At 40.1% G+C, this 27,117-nt stretch overlaps 1 protein-coding gene across 2 annotated transcripts in view; it reads left to right on the forward strand.

The window, feature by feature from the left end:
* LOC117936736 (poly(ADP-ribose) glycohydrolase) overlaps positions 1 to 14,237 on the forward strand; it is a 24,280-nt gene extending 10,043 nt beyond the window's left edge. For both annotated transcript variants that reach the window (XM_034860090.1, XM_034860089.1), the window contains 9 exons: positions 544 to 623; positions 708 to 768; positions 937 to 1,012; positions 2,267 to 2,414; positions 7,048 to 7,126; positions 7,819 to 7,927; positions 9,583 to 9,688; positions 10,741 to 10,869; positions 11,100 to 14,237. In XM_034860090.1, coding sequence (XP_034715981.1) covers positions 544 to 623; positions 708 to 768; positions 937 to 1,012; positions 2,267 to 2,414; positions 7,048 to 7,126; positions 7,819 to 7,927; positions 9,583 to 9,688; positions 10,741 to 10,869; positions 11,100 to 11,275 — 964 coding nt within the window. In that variant the 3' untranslated portion in view covers positions 11,276 to 14,237. The remainder of the gene's footprint in view (positions 1 to 543; positions 624 to 707; positions 769 to 936; positions 1,013 to 2,266; positions 2,415 to 7,047; positions 7,127 to 7,818; positions 7,928 to 9,582; positions 9,689 to 10,740; positions 10,870 to 11,099) is intronic.
* The last annotated feature ends 12,880 nt before the right edge of the window (positions 14,238 to 27,117 follow it).

Raw genomic sequence — 27,117 nt, forward strand, 5'->3', positions numbered from 1 at the left:
TGTGTGTGTGTGTGTGTGTGTGTGTGTGTGTGTGTGTGTGTTTGAGATTTTTCAAGGGGATTGACCTTTTACCTCCTGAGGACTCTGATGCTTAAAAGGCACACAGGGCTTCTTAATGTACTCCAAAGGAGGGAGCCCTGTTTCCCTCTCTGTTCCTTTTTTGTGTGAGTGCTGTGAAGTGGCGCACAAGTCCAACTCTCTGATGGCGAGCCTGGGGCGACTTCATTGTCAGCGAAGGAACTCCTACATAATCGGCTAGTGACTGAAGGGAAGCTGAGTGAGAGATGAACCAATTCGTATCAAAAGTTAAAGCATGATTGAACTCACATGGCCAAAGTAGAGATCTTGTGTCTAAACATCACTGGTCGTCATTTTTCCTCCTCTTGGCTGCAATTGTTAAACAGTTGTGGACTGAAAGAGTTGGTGGTTGGCTGTGATGCAATGTTCAACCTGCTTGCTTAAAAAGTGTGCATCATGTTTAGAGAAAGATTATAATATGTAGTCAATAACTAAATTAAATCCATAATCTCTTCTTGCCTTCAGGCTGTTTGAGGGACCCTCTTCAAGGAAGATTGAGAAACTGAAAACCCTGATGTGCTATTTTAAAAGTTTGAGTGAGCAAAGTAGGTGTTCAGATTATCAAGTTTTTGCAGCAATAAAGTACAATACAATACTGAATATTTCTCACTTCCATTTTTTGTTTTTAGAGCCAACGGGACTTGTGACATTCACACGGAAAAGCTTGGATAAACCTCTGAATTGGGAAAGGTGTAGTGTATTGACCCTGTAATCAAAGAAATGTAATAGTATGTCAATTGTCTCTGATATAATCCCTGCAGCTTGCTAAAACCAGTAGACCGTTGGGAAGCAAGCAAGGATCTGTTGTCTCAACTGTTGTCAATAACTGGAAAACAGCATTCATTCTTTGTGTTTCAGCTCACAGACTCAGCTCACAAACCTTCACATTACTTGTGAAGGGACCATTGAGGATGATGGTTATGGAATGCTTCAGGTAAGCCACAGCGGAGAAGAAGTACACCAGTTGTGTTTACTTGTGGATAGACAAAATGATAATGTGAGGGGGACTCAACCTTGCAGAATCCTATTCTTTTGCTTGAAGGTGCTTTTAGTTTAAAAGATACTCCACTTTGCTTGGTTCCCATTCTCCTTTCCCTCTGTTGTAGTCAGTCACTGAGCCACCACATTCTGGAGTTTTTCACCCAGAATGCTTACTACTGCTGAAAAGGCCTTTGAGGGAGCCTGTGACACGTCGGAGGAAGTGTGTGCTGGGACTGAGGTCGAGGCCTCTGAGCCTCCTCTGCTCTCTGTGTCGGCCATGCTTCCTGTACACTGTCAGGATGGGCCGCTCTGTCTTTCACCTTTTGTTTGCCTCCAGTTGCCACAAGCTGACAGTTGATGTGCACACATGACCAGCTCCAGGGCACGCTGCAGCCAGGATTGATGGATGCTCTGCTGGGGTAGGGGGGAAGGGGTGCTGACAGCCTGTCAAAGCAGACTTTGGAGGCTGGCTTGCTGTCCCAGAGTTGAGTGACCAGTTTGAGGGGATCTGTTCTCAGAATGCTGCTCACCCCTTTTTAGCCTCTTCTTAGGGGTTGTGACGGGGTTGGTCTTGGCTGTCTTTAAGCCAATGAGCAACAACGGTCAGTCCGGAAATTGCATTGTATGTTCCACATGGCTGGTTTCTGACTGAAACGATGTCGTTGTTCAGTCTGTGCCTGAGCTGAAATGATGAGATGCGTATTTTCTAACAAACAAAAAATAAGAATCAGTGTCACCCATAGATCTACCCACCAACCTCTAAAGCACACAATCAGCAAGATATATCACAAGCATCAATCGTCAGTCAATTTAGCAGCATGTTATGACTGGAAGGATATGTTTACTTTGGACTGCAGGACTGCTCTCTTGTTTTGATATTCGCTACTGGCAGCAGCACACCTAAGTGCTGCTCCTAGGGAGAGCTCATTTTGACATGGGGGACAGATGTCGGAGTAATGCGAGCACCTTAGGCCACCTTTCCCAATCAGCTTGTCAGGGACTCTGTCACATATAAAAAGGGCTGAGAGCCTTTCATGATGTGCTTTCCTCCTGTTGGCCAAGTTTAGCAAAATATTCATGTCAGAGTCAAACAAAATGTATAGCTAAACGAATATGTGCACTTGACTACAAAATGTAGTTGATGCTGAAAGGGCATCAATGTTCCAAAGTTCCTTCTTCATCATCAGTCATTTGTCTTGATTTTCAGGTGGATTTTGCCAATCGGTTTGTGGGAGGAGGAGTCACCAGTTCTGGTTTAGTCCAAGAGGAAATTCGTTTTCTAATCAACCCTGAGCTTATTGTTTCTCGCCTCTTCACTGAAGCCCTTGATCATAATGAATGTCTGATCATCACAGGTCAGTGATCAAAAACCAGACTGTGTTTAAAAATGATTTCCACTGAATTAATCCTACTTATCAATAATATATGATTTTCTTCAGTTGTTCCCATCAGATCAATAATGCCTATAATTTGACAGAAGAAGGCATTTCTTGTAGTCACACACAGCATGACATACACACTTTAAATTTACCCCACTGTGTCCCAGCAAGAGGCTAAAGGATGTTTGTGGCAATTGCCCTGTTTTCTGTATTTCTCCTTGTCACGGTTCCTTTTGATTGGCTGCAAAGGGGACAGTCGCATCAGTCGGGAGTTGTAGATTGGGCTGTCCTGATTGCTCTGTTGGTGACTTCCTAGTAAGTAAGTTGAGTAATTTCCACTGACTGCACTTCAATATTGAGTGGTTGCAACAAACAAGGCTAGGACAGGCCAGTAGACCCAGTAAAAGGAGCTAGACTTCAGGAGCCCCAGCAGGAGGCTGATGGCTCCTGACTGTTTTTCCTTTTTTTCCCCAATCTGTGGAATACTGTTTGTCTAGACTGTTGTAGCTGCTTGATTGTCTTTGATGAAGAGGTTAGGAAAGTAATGTTATTATAATAATACATGACAAAACTGACAGAAACTTACACAAATCCAGATGTCATTCTGAAACAATAAAAGTTTGGGTTACTAAAAGTCATGGCTACTTCTATTTGAATATATCCATTAAGCTGCAAGTACACCATGTCTGCACACAGTGGGGTTCGAAACATTGGCCACCCCAGGATAAAAATTTTATGAATGTGCATAAAGAAGCCAAGAAAAGATGGAAAAAATCTCCAAAAGGCATCAAATGACAGATTAGACATTCGTATAATATGTCACAAAAAGTAAGATTTTATTTCCATCATTTACACTTTCAAAAAAAAAAAAAAAATGGCATCTGCAAAAGTTTGGGCACTCTGCAGATTTTATAGCAAGCATTGCCCCCTTTGGATTGTTCTCAGTCATTGTCTGGAAAGACCAGGTGATGTCAATCTTAAGGTTTTAAATGCCCAGACTCATCTGATTTTGCCCCAACAATCAGCACCATGGGTTCTTCTAAGCAGAAACTGAAAATAGTTGACGCTCACAAAGCAGGAGAAGGCTATAAGAAGATAGCAAAACGTTTTCAGATGCCAATATCCTCTGTTTGGAATGTAATTAAGAAATGGTCGTTATCAGGAACATTGAAAGTTAAAGCACGATCTGGAAGACCAAGAGAAATATCAGACAGAACAGCTCGCAGGATTGGGAGAACCCCCCAGTCAAAACCCACGTTTGACTGCACGATCCATCCAGAAAGACCTGGCAGACACTGGAATTGCAGTACACCCTTCCTCTGCAATTTTAGTGACATATTATACTAATGTCTAATCTGTCATTTGATGCCTTTATGAGATTTTTCCATCTTTTCTTGGGGTGCCCAAACTTTCAAACCCCACTGTACATGTTATGGCTGAAATTAAATAAATAGATGTGGGTAAGAATAACTAATTGTTTTTTGCCTTGTACCTGCTAAATGTATTTAAGCCCAGGCTTCTGGCATGAAGTCCATGATGTAAACCTCTGTGACAACGCAAATATCCGCCACCCATAAATAGATTGACTGCCTCAACATTGCATTAACAAGTGGGTTAGAACAGGAAGGGGGCAACAGAGCCTCCGCCCTCCTCATCAGCAATCATACCGCTGCATCAGGTTTCCTCCCTTTGGTAGAGTCACCTTCAGACTTTTGCCGTCCATCTCTCCCTCGCCTCCACTTACGGCACTTAACGTTATTACTGGGGCCCAGAATTAATTATAGCTGGAAGACCGGCCCAAGACCTGCTTGCTAATGGACTCTTCCATTCCATCATCTTTATTAAACCCAGCCTGTATATCTTGTTCCCCATTGTAAAAGCAAAGTCCGAGCCTTAGCTGAATTGTGGCCATGTGGTGAAGCATATCCCCTTAATACACGACTTGGCATACAGTAGGGAAGCTAATGGATCTTACCTCTGCACTAAAATTTGCAAAAGTGCCCAGGCCCAATTGAATTTTCTATGCTGGATATGTGGTTGCAGTCAGGGCGGTCAAAGTATATACCGAATTAAGGAGAAGTCATATGGTTCATTGATGGCAGTGCTGACCAGAAAATGTGGTGCAAGCTTCACGCAAGCAGGAGATATAGAGATATTTTTTACTGCACAAAAATTTCAATACCTCCGCCAAGGAGGTTATGTTTTCAGCTTGGTTTGTCTGTTTGTTAGTTAGTTTTGTTGATTGTCTGTCAGCAGGTTACAGAAAAACTACTCACCCAATATTCATGAAACTTTGTGGAAGAGTGGAAGATGGGCCAAGGAAGAACCCGTAACATTTTGGAGTGGATCTGAGTCACTGGGCAAATACACAAATTAGTTTTTATTAATTGCGAGATTTGTGCTGCATTCATGTGCGGTTGGAATAATCGAAAGACATAAGTTACTGATCGTCTTTTGTGGCTCACCTGATCCACTTACGTTTCTCTTCGTTGTCATACAAATTCTGGAAACCGCTATCAAGGTGTTTTTTACATCTTCTTTGTACCCTCTGTTATTTCCACATTACAACTTAAAGCTCTTGTACACAACAAAATCGATAGAAAGACTTTCCAAATCGGGAAATGGGACCATCCACGTAGCACCATTGCACCATTGGCCTTAGCGGGGAATTTTTTTTAGGTAAGAAACTGTGTTATCCTTGTTTGTTCACATGCAACCTTGACAGTAATAGAAAAACCTCCTTGGTTGTCCACTTTTGCCTGGACCCGGGAATAAGAAGCGCGTCTGACCTTTTGCGCTCTGTGGACAGTTAGTTTTATTTACACATGAAAGGAGCAACCTTCAGGAACATCATGAAATATATCTGCTGATTTATATACAACCTATTTGTTGTATAGAAATCATTTCTAATAACCAGACACATCTTTCTTTGGCCAAGATTGATATGCTTCACACTAAAAATAGTTTTTGAATGACAAGAATGTTGCATAAAAACAAAATCTAAATTATAATTTATATTGTTCCTGAAGGTTGCTCCTTTCAAATGCAAAAATAGTTGATGATAGGGTTTGATATTCTTGAAGAACCAGTAAAGGTCAGATGTATGCATACTTAACACAAGTGCCAGACTATCTTGTTTTATGGCTTGAGTTTCTAAGATTTTCAGCTACGCAAACGTCTGTCTGTGGTATCTTGTAGTAAACTCAACACATGCTTTACATTTCTGTATCTAATTTATAACCTCACAAGAATATTCAAAGTAACTAATATTTTTCTTAATATTTAACTATTCTTTTAATCCAACATTTAGTCAAGCTTTAAAACTATAAGCATATTTATCACACACCCCATTAAAGTTTCCAAACTCAACATTGTGGCATTTATTAGCACAAACCAGAAATAGATTTTATTATCCTTTGAGTGAAGATAATTTACTGTGCCGTGATCTTCCATTTGTGCAGTTAAGTGTCCTGAAGTCAGTTTAGTGTAAATTAAAATGTTTATTTACCTCCCATGTTGGTGTTTGTGGCCTGTAGTTTTATATTATAAAATGCTTTTGCTGGAGATGTTTTGTGGTTGTATGACTTGGCCAACCACAAAGTAAATATAAAGTTAGCTGTGTTATATTGCCCATTCTGCTTTTTGCTCATCTATTTTGTTTTAATGGCATACTGGTAAACTATGTTAGGAACTTAAGTGCCTTATTCGGGAAGTAATTGTGCTTATTACTTAAAAAAGTGAGAGGCAGGCTGATTATTAGTGAAATGTCTGTGTCACGTGGAGAGTGCTCTAGAGATTCCCTCCCCGTGCTGACCAAGGCCCTATTACTAATCACTTAGTTTATTCACTTTGCACCATGAAGCATCTCAGCGAGTGCTTTCGACAGCCAGGTACTAATGAGCGCTAATGAATGGGAAGTTAATTTGTGGCCTCATTTGTTTGACTGTGCAGTTGCCTCCCCACCCTCCGCTCCCCTTTAACTGGTGTTGAGTGTTCCCCTGTGGGCTGGCGGTCAGTCGCTGCTTCTCCCGTCTTTTCAAAGGGGGTAATAACTTGACCTTCCTCTTGCCAGGAGACAGCTGCTCCTGTTTTTATCTGATTACATCAGGCAGAATCCTTGCAGATACACCCCCTGAAAACATTTGGTTATTACAATGATTTTTAAAGCAATTTCTATTGCTGGATGTTTATGCATATTTTTAAAGAGTAACCTGTTTTAGATTATTTGTTGATGTTTTTTTCTGTTTATTTGATTTTCTGTATACAAATGAATGTTTCAACATATTTGTATGACTCTTTTAAGTATCTGCGGTTGGATTTTAAAGTATGTTATCTGGCCTTTTCAGATAATTTATCCACCACTTATAGTGTGAATGACAGCCACAAGAAAGTTGTAGATCTCTGTTGAATGAAAAACACATTCATTTTAGCTACTTTTTATTTATTTAGAATCATTTGAGGCTGAACTGGTTTAAATGTGCCTCTTAACACAGTGTAATCTTACCTGCCTTTAAGCATTGTCACCTAAATACACCTGGACCACGTTTAAAAAGCAAGATTAATGTGTTAATGCTTGAAGTAGTGTGGGACTAATGTTTGTTATTGCCAGGTACACAGCAGTACAGTAAATACACAGGCTATGGTCAGACATACCAGTGGGATGGCAGCCACCAGGACACAAATCCAAGGTAAATATTGCTCCTAACGGCTTTAAAGAACTTAACTTCCTCGGGCACTCAGATAGCTCAATCGGTAGACCGGGCGCCCACATATTTCCTCGACGCAGCGGGTCTGGGTTTGACTCTGACTTGCGGCCCATTGCTTTATGTCATTCCCCCTTTCTCTCCCCTTTCACATCTTCAGCTGTCCTGTCAAATAAAGGCCTAATGCCCAAAACATAAACTTAAAAAAAGAACATAATATCCTCAAATTACAGCAAAAAGCTTTGTTTGTTGTTACAATCATTTTAAGCCATGCTTGGTCATGGTGAGCAACTTTGGTCGGTCCAACTATTTGATGGACTACCATCAAATTTTGTACAGTTATTCATCGTCCCCAGAAGTTGAATCCTATTGACTTGTGGATACGATTGTATAGTACCACCATGAGGTTGAAGTAAAAAAAATAAATAAAAAGAATTACATCCATTTGGTTATCCCTTGACCTTTCATTAAGCGTCATCTTCATGTAAAATTCAGACATGTCTTTTAATGTCTTACCAGAATATGATTTCTGTCAGGTTTTCTTGACTTTATTTTGTTGAACTTCCTATTTCCGCCATCAGATGTAGCTACGAGAAATGTTTGCCAATTTTTGACTAAAGCCCAGTTGTTTTGTTGAACGTGAAATTATACAAAACCATTTCTTTGACTTGTTTCAGTGATGGCTGGCAGAGAAGGTGCACTGAGATTGTGGCCATTGATGCTCTGCAGTTCAAGAACTTTCTAGAACAGTTTCGTCCAGAGAAACTTAACCGAGAACTCAACAAGGTTATCTTTTATTTTTATTATCTGTATTTCCTGCCTGCTTTCTTTGAGTGTTTTTCTTGTCTCTTTGTTAAGTGTCTTTGTTCTGCATGTCACAAACCATAAATACTGGGTTTTGCCTAATAGGAACTATTAAGTGAGTTCGGCTGTAAGTTTTTTGTTTTGTTTTGTAGACAAAAGTGTGCACAGTTTGTATAATTTATGGCAATGGAAGTGTGGAGGCAATATAATCACTGCTCTTTAAAGTTAAACTTCGATAGTATATAGTCATGACTTTTTAACATGTATTAACGTGTTAATGTGTATGGCTGTAGTAACATTTGACATTGATTTAATGACTTTATCAATCCATTTAGTTGATAATTGGTAAACAGTCTCATAGCAAATGTCAGCTGGGATGACATTGACCATGTATTACTTTTATTCTAGGTAACGAATTACAGATAAGCCTTATGCATGCAATACAGACTAATTGATTGTCATATAGAGTACAAGCTTTAGCTTATTCATTACACTGTCCATTATGCCTAGAATCAATTTGAATGAATATAATTGACCTCACCGCAATCAATCATAATTATTTCATATACTTCACAGATTTTATTTAAATATGAAGCCTTCCATTTGTGCTATATTCCCAGTCAGAGATGTCCATTTGTAATAGAAAATAAAGATGTTGATGTTGTCAAGTCAGAAAGCATGAAAGAAATTTGACAGCTCTGACAAGTGTGTGAAGAATGCACCAACATGTAGATCAATCCGGTTTCGGTTATTGTTCAGCTAACTGTCACATCTGCCCTTTCACAGAAAGAATTTATGACTGGTCAGGGGGAGGGTGGATGCTCACAATTCATTTTCACTATTCACTTAATTTCCAATGTGAAAAATAATGCTGAGCGACCCTTCAGATCTTTCATTTAACATCATCAGCTTTTGGAAATAATTTCCAATGTGACATACGAACATCCCACCTGGCATGTTGTCATGTCAAATTCTCTGGTCAGTGCAATTATTAATATGTCAAACCCACGGCAATTTCACACCAGTGGCCACTGAATTGAGAGAATAGGTGTGAAATGAGATGTTGCCAAATGACACAATGTTGAAAATGTATATTATGCATTGAATTATGTTGCCTGCAAAGGCCTGCAGGTAAATGGAATTACTTTGCTGCTTTCCATTTACGTTTGATAGTATGGAGACGTTATGTACGCCTGGTTCTTATAAAACATAACAGTGATCTGGAACAATAAGGTCCCAAGACCTGAGGCTCACCAGACCTGATTCTGCCTTTTTGTACCAAATGACATATCATTCTCCACTTACAGTACTTGAACGTCTCGGCATCGTCTGGCTAACGACTTGATGTAATGTCATCCCCCCAAAAAAACTGGTGCATTCACAATTTTGATGACTGAAGCGCTTTGCTTTTCATGAGACAATGGCCATACCTGAAATCACTCACTATTTGCTACCTAGTGCATTATTTTTATATTCTGCCACTTTAGTTGAGCCCTCAAAAGTGATGCAAGGGTTCACAGCTCGCATAGGAGTCCTTAGCATCTGCTACAGAACACTTGTCATATAATTTTGAATTTCTTTGTTGTCTTTACATTTCCTTTCCTAATATTGTCCCCCCTATCTCTGTCTTCATTTAGGCCTACTGTGGCTTTGCTCGCCCTGAGGAACAAAGCATAAACCTTGCAGCAATTGCTACGGGGAATTGGGGCTGTGGTGTTTTTGGAGGTGACACACGTCTGAAAGGTAAGCACTGATGTAACACCCCTGTCAGTAGATCTTGGGAAGAAAATGTGCTCAGATCATCTCTGTGCACTTGGCAGCCTAAGCGGACTCTCTTACTGGATATAACGGAATACATTTCAGCTTGAAGGGCTCCAGTAGCTCAGCGTTGCCATTCATTTGTCTTCTTGGGAATGCGTTCATTTAGTTAAGGCCTATTTGTCGCCTTCCTTCTATTGATCAAATGACACAGTTAATATGTTTCATTAATAGTGAAATTGATCGCTTGCTCAAGTCCATCAATCCATCCTAGCTTTCTGTCTCGTCCTTGTATCACTGTCACTGAGCAGCGAGCTCCAAGAGACTTTATGCTTACTGTTTGCAGTAGTAGGTCTGCTTCATACTTTCTACCGGACTTAGGGCCACTGTGCTTGCAAACTATACGTATATTTATTAATTACCTGTAGCAAGGTACAGCCCCCCCTTAGGCAAAACCACCTGCTGTCTGCGTTATGACATGCCTTCTAGAAAGAGCTTGTAATTTAGATGCTGTTGTCTTCCTGGGTTTACTTTTCTGTGTCCTCAGATAGCCACCTATTTTTTAATTGTCAGACAATTCCTGGGAAAACCAGTTGAAACAGAGCAGGGGAGAGAAACTGCTGAAGTTTGGGTAAATTCTGCTTAGCTCTCGTCTGAAAATGTTGATTCAGTTATGCTTGTTAACATGCCACTGTTCCAACCTTCATTAATCAGCAGATATATTTCCAGTCTCTTAAAATATTCACAACTCTCCGGAGCCAGATCTGGACCCTCTTTGTAACTAATCCAGAGTTCTCTGTTCCCCTGATAACAGTACTTGCCTGTTACTGTAAATGCCACAGAATAAATTGTAACATCAGCTTCTGGATGACTCTTTAGACTTCTGTTTAATTAACTGTCTCTGTATTTTTACAACTAAGAAGATAAGAATGTGTGAACAAACCTGCAAAAAAACAACCTAGAAGCTTTAACTTTATTTAAACAGACTTTGTGCAACTCTTACTGTTAAGGTTTAACACAGGCTTCTTTTCCTCCAGCTCTGCTCCAGATGCTGGCAGCTGCTGAGGCGGGCCGAGATGTGGCCTATTTTACCTTTGGTGACAGCCAGCTCATGACAGATGTCCACAAGATGCACTCTTTCCTAACTCAGAGGAAGATCAGTGTCGGTAAAGAAAACAACAACCCAGTCTGCTCCCTGTTTATATGCAACTTAATACTCTTTTATATTCAGTGCTAAGGGTGTGATAGTAATAAAGTAATGACATCCTCTCAAGATTTTATTGTAAACAATGTGATCTCATGATATGATATGGCTAATTATTATCCCTGAAAACGTATTGGAATGAGTTCACTCTAGAGACTAGATAACATATACAACTCCTTGTCTCCGTCATAGGGGAGGTGTATGATCTCCTGGGGCAGTACTACAACTCAGTGTGCAAGAGCTGCCTTGGCCGGCGCCCTGACGTCAGCCTCTACTCCTTCATCTACCAACAGGTCAGCTCCTCCGTGGCGCCAGATGACTCCGACAGGGGCTTGGCCAGACATCACGTCCCTGCAGACTGTCGTTAAGGTCAGGTGGCTGATGAGTCACCGTGCCCTATCTTCTGAAAACGAAACTAAAGCGGGTTAAAACATTCTCCGTCTACCTTAAGCTTTTTTCTTCTTCTCTTTCATAAGGCAAACTTTTGATTAACAGTGGTCGATATACCAAATGTGGTCTCAGCCACTGGCAGTTGAAAAAAGACAATCTAGCATGCAGATCCTTTTCACAAACAACTGAACTGCAAAGCGTGATTAGTTTGGACCCTGTATGCCTGTGTTCATTTAGCCGCTGCTGGTAATACGCTGATCCACTGAGCTTCAATAGGACGCAATTGTGATTTTAATGGTGAAGCAAAGGTTGCCATCCATCTTCTGAGTTTGTCATGTTGCCTTTTTTACACCCACACATATCCGGCCTAATTGAATTGGCTGTCAGAAATCAAGTTAAAGGAAAAGAATAACAAGAACGGGGTTTTGGAAAGCTTGGCGTGTTCTCAGGAAAACGGTTTGAGTTAAAGAGCTGCCTTGCTCTTTGGGAAATAATGTCTTACCTTCTGCACTTACAGCAAAATTCTAGAAAAATCCATGAATACATTTTTGGGGTTCTTTGCTGAATATGATAGTGACTCCAAAGAACCCAGTTGCACTTAAAATATTAATTTGATTGGTTTGTTTCTGTATTTTATAGCTCATTTGTGTGAATCTGTTATTTGTAGGCTTTCTTAATAATTGCTGTATAGCTGCACTTGAATGAAAAGTGAGATTTTCTTTTTTCTGACAGTTTTTGTTTTTCAAACAGCCTAAATAAAATCTGTTTAAAGTAAATGTAATATTCAAATTATTAATATTGCCTATGTTTTATTCTGAAGCACCATTTGAATAGAGCCACAAATGTCAGTCATATATCTCTGAACAGTCAGAATGAGACCCTCTTGTCTCATGAATGTTAAAGGCAAATGAGTTTCTATACAGCCTTGCCATTTATCTACACTTAGCTATTGCTTCACCCTTTCACTCACAGTTTAATAAGGTCATACCTTTTATATAAACTGTACATGACACCTCATTAAGTAAAGAGTAGATCATAGAACATTAAGTCAGAGGCGAGAGCCAGGCAGTGGGGCTCCTGGCTGATTTCTCTGTCCGTCAGATGAAACTGCTTCATTTGCATCAAGAAGAAACTGTTTGACACAAGATTCAGAGGTTAGACCATTGTCACTTTGTATTTATGCTAAATATTGTGATATTTGTAGACATGTCAAAATAATCTTGGGCACACAATACAATTTCACATATGACACTGGGTTCACAACATTAAAAATTGAATTTGATATGTATACTAACACCCTGTTTAAATCTGAGTTACAGATTACCCAATCAGCAGGAGTTTATGACTGAATACTTTTAGTTGAATGTTAGTTTTGTCCCTTACTAAATAGACTCCTGGGACCCTGAATAAGTGAATGAATAAGCGGAAGCTTGGTGCGCTCATGGAATCAGGACTTGAAGTAGGTGGGTCTCTCTTTGTAGCTTGCTGAGTTCAAAAAAAGCCTTTGGTGGCGTCTCTCCTAATGGGATCCATCACAGACACACGGGGTATCCTACTGGATTGATCCCTCTGCAGTAAGCCCCATGTGTGTCTTTGACCTTTCGGAGACCATCTGTCATAGAGTCATGAACAGTGTTTAGTCTCTTAAACATGATCACATTTTGACACAGGACTGTACTACAGTTTTGGGTGGAACAGTTAGGTAAATAATGCAGTTTGCAAATAAAACTTTGAAATCTATAAGCTCGGCATGCAGAGTGGCAGTTGGAAAAACTACTTTTCTTTGTTATGTTTGTTGTATGGGAGAATATTTACCCAAATGACAAATACACTTCAAGTGAAGCAAAGAGACATCTAATTGGTATTGTAAAATTTATTTTTAGCATCCATGAAGATTTGTTTCTGATTTTTGGGCGTTATTTTTGAAGCAAAGATCAGCATTCAACTGCTTCAGTGGCAAATTTGGGTTTGAGTTAACATTTGATCTGGTGAATCAGGGGATCAAGCAACCTTTAACAGGTCCCTTTTTAGGTACAGTGCACTCATACATTTGGATTGAGTACACACTTAAAGCACTATAGCACACACCATGTATTCTTGAGTTTATTGTTTACATGATCAATGGACCCCAGAGAACATAAAAAGCATCAAACAGTTCAGTCATTCAGTTCATTAGAGTCTTTTTGAAGCTGAAAGGACATTGAAATCTAATCTTTACACTTTTGCTTTGTTTCCATCCAGGAAGGTCGGCTCTGATACTGTAGGGTACTGTATTATAAATGGGGAGGGCTATTTAAATTCATCATAAGTTATTTACTTCATGTTTCCTCATCATTTTTGATCATTAGTGGAAACTCTCTGTAGTGTTTGGAGGAGTTATGTGAGGATCTCTTGGCCACAGAATAAAGGTATTATCAGCTGAATATTGATATGTTTGATGGAACCCTGGGAGCTGTGGCTTACATTTGCTTGGACTGAATACATGAGACAAAAATATGATTCCTTGTCATGAGCTGCCTTTTGTTAAGCATTCATACTTTGTCCTTTTCATGAGAATATCTTATTTTATGAAAAACAAAGTGGATGCTGCACATACTGCATATACATACAGGGGCTTTGGAGTACATGTGGGATTCACCTTATTTGCAATTGATTCTGAGCTTAGAAAATTAGTCATCAATTACCATTTTACACTCTCTTGGTGAAAGTCAGGAATTCTAACATCAAAAGACAAAAAAAGTTTAAATGTTGGATTAGGTTCCCCAATATAACATCAGTGCATCTTAACATTGTTTTCCTGTTTGCCTATTCATTTTCCTTCCATGTGTTCCTTCACTATGGGCTGGCCTCAGTGCATTTTTTTCATTCCAGTTCATTAAACCTCTAGTATGACCCCTCTATTACAGAAGTCACCTGTTCAAAATTACATTTTAGACATCATAGAGTCTAGTCTAATCTAATTAATTGATTGATTGCAGTTTTCCAAGATATTTATTAAGACATGTTTTTTTTATTTGGCAAAACTCTCAGCACAGGTGAATCTTGTTACTAGCTTGCTGGAGCGAGACACAGTCGACCAAACTTAACAATAAATCTTGCACCCTTATCTTTAGTAACAGACAGTTGCATGGTCCTAACTGTTGAACCCTTATCGTTATTGGAACAAATGATAGCCACTAATATAAGAGACAATATTCTGTTACACACCAATCTGTATTTTCTCCCAACCATCGGCAAGTTTTGCCAACAATCAGTGAACCTTAATGTTGCTTTGTAGAAAGACTTTTTGCCTTGTCATTCTCACATTCTTCTTTTAAATCAATTTTGTGCTATCACAATCAAACAATCTTGCATGATCTATACATGTCCTCAGCTCTCATTGCTGTAGCAGTTGACATTTTAAACTTAGTGTGACCTAAATGTTTTCCCACACGTGTCGTCGTGGCGCCTCAGCTGTGTCATAGCCACTGTTGTTTGATGGTAATTGTGTCTCTCCTCCGGCGCTACAGATGCTGAGATAGTTCCTTGTCCAAAGGCAGTTCCTTGAAACCTGCTTGCATTGTCTTTTATTTGGTCTGAATAGCCTGCAGTCAAAAACACGCTTAAATGTGGGCTTCTCTAGAGGAGGCAGCGACAGTGTATAAATCCATAACAATAGCAATTATTTATTAGTGACAGCTTTCTATGGCCATTTTAGTTCAAATGTTTAGACTGCAATTGATCCGAAAGAAAAAAATCAATTTTTATGTGATAGCTGTAGCTTTTAACCAAACTGACTGCTCGCTCTGTAAGGTCAAGGATTGAGTGAGTGAAGTTATTTTTGCTCCTAGTGTTATAAGATTGCCTATCTATCATTGGAGTGGCATGTGATTGATACTGTCTCGGCTTGAATGAAAGACTGAGCAAGGCCATTGTTGCTCCCTTACAAAAATAGGGAGTAGCCTGATTGCCACAGCAACTTATGTAGAACAGGCCCTTGAAGGATATAAAATTACTAGCTAAGTGCTTACTACTTTTGCTGTGTTACTTCTCACTAAACTCATTTTTGTATGTTCTTACAGACTATTCATAAAACTTACAACCTTAGCATGTGTAGTGGAAATAAAAACACCTGGGCAATTGTGGAAGGTTGATTACCACCAAGTGTGAAGGAAAAAACTGTTAATTTAGGGGCAGTCCACATATTGCTGATCACTTATAATGGCATGAACTGTTCATTAGCTTTTATGTATAATAATAATAATAATGTAATACACATACATGCTTAGGTCCTATACCTGGGCGTCATCATGGACTCCACCCTTTCCTTCCAACAGCACATCAAAAACACTACTAAAACTGCCTTTTACCATCTCAAGAACATCTCCAGACTCCGACAGTGGCTTTCCAATTCTGTAGCTGAGACCCTCATCCACTCCTTCATCACCTCCCGACTTGACTACTGCAACGGTATCCTTTTTGGTCTGCCTAGCAAGTCAACTGACATACTTCAGTATATCCAGAATTCTGCGGCTAGGAAGCTCACCCACACAAAACTTGGACTTCACATCACTACCATCCTGAAGAAGCTCCACTGGCTGCCAGTTAAGTCCCGGTTCAAATATAAAATTCTCCTACTGACATACAAATCTCTCCATGGACTTGCACCTCAGTACCTAACAGACCTGCTCCACCCATACACTCAGTCACGGTCCCTGCTTTCCTCTGACAAGGACCTGCTTGCTGTCCCTAATTCCAGGCTCCGGACATTTGGTGACAGAGCCTTCTGTGTCAGTGCACCATCGCTCTGGAACAAGCTTCCTCTTGCTATTCGCTCTGCCTCCTCTATTATAACATTTAAAACCCAGCTTAAAACATACCTCTTCACTGAGGCTTATGGAATTTAATCTCTCCTGGTCTCACACCTTTCACCTCTTAACCCCCTCCCCCCCTGTTTGTTAAGCGTCCCTGGGTTTCTGAAAGGCGCTATATAAGTCAAAGTTGTTATCATCATTATAATTATATACACCAATGGCAAGATATCAGAGTGAGGGGGCTTCAGCTGTCGATGGACAGGCGCTCTGAGCAGTTGGGGTTTGGTGCCTTGCTCAGGAGCACATTGGCATTGCTTAAGAGGTGAACTGGCAACTCAACAGCTACAGTCCAACACCACACAGTGGTCCATATGGGGAATTGAACCAGCTAATCTCTGGTTCCCAACCCAACTCCCTACAGACTGAGCCACTGCAACCCCAAAAAATGCAAAATGGATGCTGTTTTTTTGCCATATATTTGGATTGTAGATGTCAAATTTACCTTCCCAAATGCACCAGGTATGATTAAATAGTTTTATGCTATACGGCTAAATTGGTTTACTTTCCTGAGTTTATCTGTTTTGAACTAAAACCATCTCTTCAAGCCTTTAATTGCACACTTGTTGCTCCTTCTACCCACGAGGTAGATAACACCATCTGCTCTGTGTCCGCACAAGACCAATCATCATTTCAAAAAGAGAAAAATACTTTCTGTTCCTTGGCAAAGATTTCTGAGTGCCACAGGAAGACTATTAGGAAATATGAAATGCATTTTATTTTTGCTTTAAAATATTTGAAATTACACCATTATTTACAGAGTGTGTTATTATGTGTTGGAATTAGATATATATATATATGCATGCAGTACATGTTGATCTTTGGGTACTTTGGGTATGTTACCACATCAGACAGATGTCTCTCCCTGGGTTTCAAAGGTGCCAGAAACAGATGCTTTCCACACATTTCAAAGGAGAAATTTTACTGGTTTTTGGCCTTGATCATTTGCAGGATATGATTAGATCCCAACACATGGCAACAGTCATTAAGTGGGAGAAAAACAAAGTAAAGCGAATAAGTTTTAGTGTGTTTTACCATATAGTGCTGAATTGATTAATCAATTAATTAATTAGTCAGTTGTCAGAAAATGTACCAACTATACTGAACAAAATTATAAATGCAACACTTTTGTTTTTGCCCGTATTTTTCATGAGCTGAACTCAAAGATCTAAGACTTTTTCTTTGTACACAAAAGGCATATTTCTCTCAAACATTGGACAAAACTGTCCAATTCTGTGTTAGTGAGCATTTTTTCTTTCACAAGATAATCCATCCACCTCACAGGTGTGGCAACTAGTCAGTAAAACTAGTTAGTTTTACCACACAGTACAATGCCACAGATGTCGCAAATATTGAGGGAGCGTGCAACTGGCATGCTGACCGCAGGAATGTCCACCGGAGCTGTTGCTCGTGAATTGAATGTTTATTTCTGTACCAAAGGCTTTTTATAGATTTTGGCAGTACATCTAACCGGCTCCACAACCGCAGACCACGTGTAACCACACACGCCCAGGACCTCCACATCCAGCGTCTTCACCTCCAAGATTGTCTGAGACCAGCCACTTGGAAAGTTACTGCAAAAATTGGTTTGCATAACCAATGAATCTTTGCACAAAGTCTCAGAAACCGTCTGAGAAAAGCTCATCTGCATGCTCGTTATCCGCATCGGGGTCTCGACCTGACTGCAGTTTGTTGTTGTAACTGACTAGAGTGGTCAAATGATCACATTTGATGGCATCTGGCACTTTGGAGAGGTGTTCTCTTCACGGATGAACCCTAGTTTTCACCGTTTAGGCAGCATGTAGGCCATAGTAGAGTGGCCGGTGGTGGCGGTGGGGTTATGGTATGGGCAGGTGTATGTTATGGACAACGAACACAGATGCATTTTATTGATGGCGTTTTGAATGCAATGAGATACTGTTACTAGATCCTAAGGCCCATTGTTGTGCCATTCATCCGTGACCATCACCTCACCCACAATTCCTGAAAGCTGAAAACATCCCAATTCTTGCATGGTCAATTTAGTTTTTGCACCCCCTGCCCCCCCCAAAAAAACGGTGAAACAGCACATTTTAAAGTGGCCTGACAATTTCGAGGTAGTTATTTTTTTATTTTTTTTTTATCTTGACTGGTTTTTGGACATTTCAGAGTGGCCTTTAATTGTGGCCAGCCACAATTAAAGGCCACTCTTTAAGGCACACCTGTGCAATAATCTTCTTTAAGGCACACCTGTGCAATAATCACGTTGTTTAATCAGTTTCTTGATATGCCACACCTGTGAGGTGGATGGATTATCCCAGCAAAGGAGAATTGTTTACTAACCCAGATTTAGACAGATTTGGGAACGAGATTTGAGAGAAATAAGCCTTTTGTGTTCATAGAAAAAGTCTTAGATCTTTGAGTTCAACTCACGAAAAATGACGGCAAAAATAAAAGTGTTGCGTTTCTAAGTTAGTTTAGGATATTTTGATGATGAATTAATCATTTTTGTAATTTAACAAGCAGAAATGCCAAAGACTGACGTGTTTCAACTTCTCAAATGCGAGGATTTTTTGCCTTCCTCTGTTTTATATAATTGCAAATTTAATATAATTTGGGCTTTGGACTGTTAATCAGAATCAGAATCAGCTTTATTCGCCAGGTATGAGGACACATACGAGGAACTTTTCTTTGGAGCATCGTTGCTCACACTGTGCTTACACACACACAAAAAAAAGTGCAATTTGAAGACCTCGCGTCTTTTTTTTTTTTTTACTTTTGTGACAATAACTTAAAAACACAAATCTAATCAGTTAAACTAAAAAATGGATCAATCAATGATGCAAAGAATCTTTAACTGTAGACCTATGACTGAATGGTCAATACTTGGAGAACGGGAACATCAACCGGATTTTTTTCCTGACATCTCAAAGTGCTTGATATGTTGTTTTCTGCATGCATGTGAGGACTTTGTGACAGTGGACTGTGGGGGATAGCTGAACAGAGCAACTGGAGGCCAGGGCCTGTCACGTGTCGCAGGTTGACTCTGTGTGTGTCTGTCCATAGAGAGAAGGGAGCTGTCTGCATGTGCCTTTAGTGCTATTCAGAGTAGCTCTAGCAGAGTCGACCTCTAGGCTCTGCCATGCACTGGGCATGTTATGGAGCTGTCACTGTTAGGGTGGCAGCACACAATGCAATGGCTACTTTTGTGGAAGGATGTATGGGGAGTGTGAAAGAAAGGCACAAGCAAATTAGTTTGATTAAGACATTCACTTGCTTACCGTTAGCATGTGACTGTTTTTCTTTGACAAAACTATAATTACAGTGTTTTGAAAGCACAGTTGACTCACCAGCAAGGCTGCACAGGGGGTTGAGGATTTCCTGGTTAGAAAATGAATCCCTGCTGGGCTTTTTACTGAATGTTAATTGGATTTCATCTGTGAAAAGCCCTCCAGTTCTTACAGAGACATCCTTTTTAATCAAACATAAATGAGACATGCTAAATTGAGTATCATAACTCTGGGGAGTATTCATGACGTTTACTTTCGAACATTGTTTTATCTTTGCACTTTGATTAACATCTTATTCATTATTAAGTACTTACTTTGTGATTAAGAGGATAAGTTAAAACACAGCAACAACAGTGGATTTGGACCAAATGCAGAAAAAAAATATCGTGATATCTCCCAAGATTCTTTTTCTTTCTACTTCTCAATATTTAGTTTAATAGCGGAAGTAAAAGTCTGACTTTGTAGTGGTTTTATTTTATGCTTTAATGTTTGCAAAAGCGACAGCCTGTTTGTGTCAGTTGGTATTTCTCTGAGTCAGTTTAAAGACTGAAAATGCTATATTGCCTATCTCTTTGTTGGGTAATTGTAAACTACAGACACAAAGCCTATTTCTCGTTCCCATTGGAGCTGTCTTGTGTGCCAGTTTTCTTGACAAGTGTTGTTTGAGGGGCCATAAAACGGCACTGCCACCATCTCTCAGTCTTCTCCTCTATTACATGTACGAGTGGTTGAGTCATTTGCACCGGGACACATGTAACTTAGATGACACCATTTTTCTGGTGGCACACATCACTGGCTCACAAATCTCATTGACAAACTACCACTTCGAGTGACAGAGACGTACAGAAGTACAGAGAAGGGTTAAAGAGAGCTTGCCATTATTAATTCACCAGTCATTTAGTTTGGATACACTTTCTTTATGGAAGTGGATTACATATTTTCTTCCTCCTGCTGCTCAATTACCCAAGCATCCATAAAAACCAGAGGTTCCGTCTCCGGAGTGAGATATAGTTGCGATGCTCACAGCAATAAGAGCGAGATTTAGGATGAGCCTTTCCACTGTGACAGAGACTCGGCGGAGGCACCCTCTCAGTCACCAGATACTGCGGTCCCCAGTTGCTCATTAAAGATGAAACCATTACTTTACAGCCCCGGCTTGCCTTCTCTCTGCTCCTCCTTTATCTGCCTCACAGCCTCTTGGAAGTAAATAGACACAAATGAGCTCAAGAATGTACAGAAAGCACATGAGCCAAACCAGTGAAAGGTGGCCAGACAATATTACTTTCCAACTGTAACGCCCATGAAGTTCCCAATGCCTTTTACCATATTTCTAATAACATCTCTTAAGTGGTCAGATTAATTTTACTTCTGAAGAGACTCCTCTGTGAAGTATGCAGCTGTTGACCAGTTAGTGTGTTAGTTGACCAGTGTGTGTGTTCCCCACGGTGTGGTTTGGATTTCAAATGCCGTTGTTTGCATAAGCAGTATGGGAGGGGCAGTCACATAACTCCTTTAGCATTCCACTTTACATTGTCATCTGAGTATTTCTAATGGTGAAATAGTGGATGCGTAAAAAAGTATAATGTCTCTGTGGAAGACTGATTAAATGCCATTTAACTCTCTCTCTGTACACATTGTATGTTTAGCTGCAATATGATGAGCATTACCTAACAATATGGAATAGCTAAACAGTCTGTTGACCTAAGATAATGCAAAGGCAATTAAACACCTCAAATATATGGTCTATGTGTATTTACAGTAAGGTCAAACATTATTTTTATTTTTTTTTACAGTTCTTTTATTGAAAGATGAAACATTCAGGCTGATACATGTTTGAATAGGAAGTACCAAATTACGATATAAGACTTTCACCTAATCCTTTAACCATACAAAAATATGAAGGATCTATTATGGAAACTTTAAAAAGACACTTTTTGTCCTTTTTTAGACCAGACTCTATCAGCATCAAAATAGGTGTCGTTTCACCAAACAAGCACATTAACACACCTCTGTTCTCCCATCGGTTGGAGCTGTCTATGTTCTTCTTAATGGTTTACTGTAATTGACGGAGTCAGGAAGCAGTTGCTGCTCCATGGCATGGGGTTTAGTGATGGAGACGTTGGCAGCTGTGGGCTTCAGGATGCTGCTGCTCACTGCAGGCCTCTGTTCGTCTGCACTCCACACCTCCACAGGGACTATGCTGCTGGGACAAGTGGCCACCTGGGAGCTGAGCATGTAATGAAGCACACCTTTTTTTTACGCCACTTCTACTTAATCAACCCCTTTTCCTAATGCCAACGATCCCTCCATCTCACATCTGGCATGGCAGCAGAACAGATCTGTTTGGGAACTGAGGGAGTGAGGGAATTGCTTTTTGTCAAGTGTGTGTCTCAAATGACCAGCGCCACAAAGCTTACATACATGCAAACTCATGCCTTTTTATTTGCCCTCATGACAGTATAGCTATTAGCTGCCTGGTGGTGGTTTTCACTTGTCAAGCATTATGAGATTTCCTTCAGAACTCATGGCCAGGTCACAAATTTGAGATGGGGGTTGTGAAAAGAGTGCAGCGCTCTTAATGAGTTCCTTCCATCTAACTTTTATCCCCCCTGTCGCCTTGGATCCATTCATATTTGGCACTTATGCAACCGGCTCTGAGTTTCGCTCATGCTGAACTGGGAGGCCACGCATGCGGATGAATGGTTGTTACTCCGATGTGAGGAGAGCATTTAAGCGAATGTCTCTTTGCAGTGCTTTTGTGGATGATTGACTCTGGTCTTAGGATGATTGCCTGGCACAACCATTTACCTACTCTACTCACATCTAGTTATGAACTCTCACTTTCATCCTCTTTTTCTCTTTGTTTATCTCTGCTCAGATCCAGTTAAGAGAAGCCAAGGCATTTATCCTGCTGTGAACTGAACAATGTGCTTATGATAATGATTAGGATGATAAAGCTAATGATTAATGACTGTTGAGATTTTTGTCCTCCACACCAATCATAACCTTCTGCACTTTCTCAAATCGTAACACCCTGATCCTTTTGCTTACCATCCCCGCTATTCACCCTCCAAGCTCTTTCTCTGAAGCCACTCAAATTAGCTCCGGCCGTTCGGTCAGAGTCCAACCACGGCAGGACATGTTGCAAGACCGAGGCATAAATCATTCCCCAGAGCAGGAGCTGTGGCAGGCCTAGACGCACATCTACCACCTGAGATTTACGCTGCACATCGAAGCACAGCCCTGCAATCTGGATCCTTTCCACCAGGTCATCTTCAAATTGGTTATTGATCTTCCAATCCCAAAATGAATCATACGTTGCCACCACTGTTTAGGTACTATGTTTACAGTAACGTAGCTTGCTTTACTGCTGATATGCAGCCTGGAAATGGATTATTGTTCAGAAACCATGGGAAAAGAGAACCTGCGCTGAACAGAGAAAATAGGAAAATAAATTAAAAGCAGTCTTCCTTGAGATGAGTAGGTGTCATGTTGTCATCCACCAGAACCTCATTATAACATATCAACAAAAAAACAATCTCTTGACAGTTGTTAAAGTAAAGAGCTTGAAGTTGGCTATTCTGCTGTGTTGATGTGCAACAATATGTGATTATGGCTGCAGTTGTTTTAATATTTTGATTTGAGAATAATTGCAGTGCCTATGATATTATTGTACTGCAATTCATGCTGTATTTTGGCAAGATTTTTTCTTTCATGTAATGGAAACAATTACCTCACACACATCTTGATTCTGACTCTGTTTAAAAAGCCATAATGGAAACCAGTCAATCACTATATGATGCTTAAATACACAGGATTCTGTTATGGCAGTATCAGTACTTCTATCTGCATCTAACTTAAATGGGACAGGTTCCATGGAAGTACTTAATTTCAGCTCTTGGCATATAGTATATATTAGTCTATTTTTTAATGGGGCTTCACTTCTTGCCCAATTAGGCTCCAAGATGGTGTGTAAATATAGCTTCTGCCTTGGGAGCAGTTTCCTCATAAATGCCAGAATGGCCATTATCAGAATTCCTTTGTGAGTGAAAACAGACAGCTATAATAGACTTCTGCCTTAATTGAAAGATTGTAAGAATGGACATGGTACTTTCTTTGAATTTCCTCCTTAAATGTCAATATTTGAAACACAAGACAATGGGACATTTTTTCCCCTTGTATCATTTTGGAGGTAAAATGTCAGGCTCAGTTTCATTTTCTAAGGTGGCTGCATTATTGCTCATGGCTTCTGAATTACCTAGTGTGTGGAACACACATGGATGACAGGATCAGTGTAACTAATTGGCTCTTGAGTTAAACAAGATTGTAATCTTGTAGATATTATTTTTGATTCATGTGCACATACAATTACAGAGGCTCATTACGACTACATGGTGATTAGTGACTACAGCACATGACATGATTGGTGAGAGCTGATGCGCTGTTGGTTGTGAAGAGGTCCACTGGTCAGATAAGGACAGAAAACTATGCTTTTACTAATAGATGCCTTTTTCACCAGTTTTAAGAGCTATTGTCATTGGTATTTATGTGTATGTATTTGCTGTTTCCATGTTTAATTGCAGTTCTGAGTGACTGTATAAACTCAAATCATGGCCTTATCATTTCCTAACTGTTCCTCCAGAGATCATCTTCAAATTCTCATTGCACAGCGGCGGATCTTTTTCTAACTCGCTCTATCCAGGCATCCTACTTTTTAAAGAGGTTATTGAAGTTTCTATTCATGGGGTTTAAACTTACATCAACACTGCCCCTGCTTTGCTTTTGTCATTCTCAGTTGAGTTAAAAATCCATCTTCAGTGGCCTTTCATTTCTCATGGACTCTGGCAGGCCCCTAGCCTTAAAGGAGGGAATCTGAATGGACAGCTCTGCTCCCCTGTGCTCCCTTCTCCAGTCGATGGCAGCCAGCAGGTAGGACTCTGTCTCCGTCTGCAGCGTGGCAGACACTTATTAGTGGTAATGTACTCCCATCATCCATCTCCAGGTGGACTTCCGCCATTGATCTCAACACCAAGGCTTGTCACTAGCTGGTCCTCACACAGTGAAAGCACCGGTCGCTCCCAGCACTGGCTTTAGACGACCCAGCTCAATGTTCTGTCAATAAACTCGCTTCTGGACAGCCGGTGTTAAAGCTGTGAGGTGACTTGCACAGCTGCGTGAGGTGTTTTCCTCACAGTGTTCTTCATACCTAATTTCAGCCTGGACAAACAAAAGTATATATACTTGTACATACAGTATACTTAAACAAGTATATTTGTAAAGCAGTGAGTTTATATGTCATTGTTTAATAGGAGAATTTATATCTGTATTCTTTTAGTTAATGTTGACTCTTGAAATACATTGTACTATTGTTATTCTGTGTCCAGACCGACAGTACCTGAAATAACGCAGTGCTCTGATTCATTTGAATGGAGCCAGTCTATTGGTGCAGTACGGGTACCAACGGAGGGGGCTTCAGCAAAAAACGCAGTGGTGTCTGTCAAAAATGTTATCTTGGCTCTACTTTAGCTGCAAAACAATTAACGTATTTCTGTTAATGATCATCATGTTGAGAACCAAAAATAGTTGCTTTCCAGAGATGTAAAATCATGTCGGTGAGCATTGTAAACCACTGTGCAGTGTGCTGTCTGATAAGCTTTCAAATACAGTTGCCGGATCATCGTTCACCTCTAAACGGTACCTTAAACAACATGCCTACACCAATGCAGCTGTTAACCTACCTAAGACTACCTGCTTTTAAGCAATAAGAAGTAGCATAATTACATTTAGTGCTGTCAGTTAAATGCGTTATTAACAGCGTTAGTGCAAACCCATTTTATCAGCTTACATTTTTTTTATTGCGTGATTGCTGTTCTTTTTGGACTAGCAAACTTTATAGATTTTTCACATGCGGTTGCAACAACTACTAATGTTAGAAAAACTACAGCACCATACCGGATCTAGCTAGACCGGAAACAAAACAACAGGCCCGCCGCACATACTTGTTTGGTCTTGCGAACTGGCCACAGAGTAGTAATGTTACGTTTTGAGTGGATGGCGAGCGCGAGACGCCGAAATGGATGCCAATAAGATTCTGAATGGAAAGTTTGCTTTTTAAAAGTTGCCAAATGGTTCCACTGACATGACCAAAGACATCTGTGTGTTTTGTTGTCGTGAACTGAGATATCATCGCAGCATGTCCAGTCTGAAATACCACTTGATGGCCAAGCACACAGCTGATGCAAATTCTCTGCCCCCTCATCAGAGTATTTTTTTCACCTATTTTATTGATGGACAGTGTTACATTGTGTGAGAGATTATTTGCTCCAACTGTAATATCTGCTCCAAGTGAGAATGTTACGTGTGAAATTGAACACTACAGTAGGCTATATGCCAGTGTTGTTTTCAATAAAAAAAAATTTGCACAAAGCAAGCTAATCAACTTTTCCATGTTGATAAGATTATTAAAATGAGAACAAATAATGGGACAAAAGAAATCAAGGGACATTTACAATAGATAAAAATGTGCAATTGAATTGAAAGTGTATTGCGCGATAACAATGACAGTAATGCAATATATCGTGATTAAATATTTTAATCATTTGACAGCACTGATTACAATTTAAGTAATCAATGTGTTCCATTTGTATAGTAGATTAGTCACCCTGAGATGATATTGTTGAAAAATGTTACTTCTCAGCCTCCCCAGGAAAGCTAATGTCAGTATGCGATTTGATCTTGCAAGGATATTGGAAGAATCATAGTTCCAATTCAGTCTACATTTGTTTCAAAGACTTGGGGAAGGCTTCTGGCTGTGTCCCACTGAGTGATTTGGACTTAATGGAAGTATTCCACGCCTGTAAATCTTGGGCCATGGTATAAGGCTGCTGTTGTGCTTGATTGCTGTTTGCTGGGAGGAGTTTTACCAGACAATCCGTGGTCCAACCCTCACCTGAATGTTTGCGTAATGACTGAGAAATTTAAATTGCAGGTGCAAGTGGCTGAAATCAGTTGCTGCTGCTTTAATTGAGGAGCCAGTTGATGTGGCTCCGATATCTGATCAGGATGCCTTTAAAATGCTTTCCCGTGGAGGTTTTTTGGGCATGTTCAAGTGTGAGGAGACCATGGGGCAGACCCAGGACATAGTTTTGAGTAGATATCGAAGGCCTAAAATCCCACAGAAGGGGCGGATGTGGCTGAGACATGTGGGATGTCTTCTTTGCCACTTTATTTTAATCCTTTGCTTTGCTTAGCTTGCTGCATCCGCAACTGTATGAAATGGAATGGAGTGTGCTTCATGGTTATAACTGCATGTTGGCAAGCTGGCATTGTCTTTCTTGTTTGCTTGTGAATGAATTTGGTGGAAGTGGGCAGTTTTGTGCTGGTTACCACTAACATACGGAACTGTTTAATCCATATAAGTCTGCATGATATATTTTCAGCCCTATTTTTAACCTAGTTCATTGAAGCTTGACTTAATGTTTAATGTTTTTGGGCACGTAATTGACCTGGTTCAATGGAGAAATAACTTTGGGTCTCTCCCTGTAGACCTTATCATATGCCAGTTAAAATGAGGCCATCTGTTGGTAGTGTGTTAGTGTGGTGGCCATGTTAAATACAGACAACACTATGCAAATAGTTGTTTTTCCAGTCACAGTTGTACTTGAGACTAATCATTATGTTTGGCGTTTACTTCACAGCCTC

The sequence above is a fragment of the Etheostoma cragini genome, chromosome 21, assembly GCF_013103735.1.
Source record: "Etheostoma cragini isolate CJK2018 chromosome 21, CSU_Ecrag_1.0, whole genome shotgun sequence".
Lineage (NCBI taxonomy): Eukaryota > Metazoa > Chordata > Actinopteri > Perciformes > Percidae > Etheostoma > Etheostoma cragini.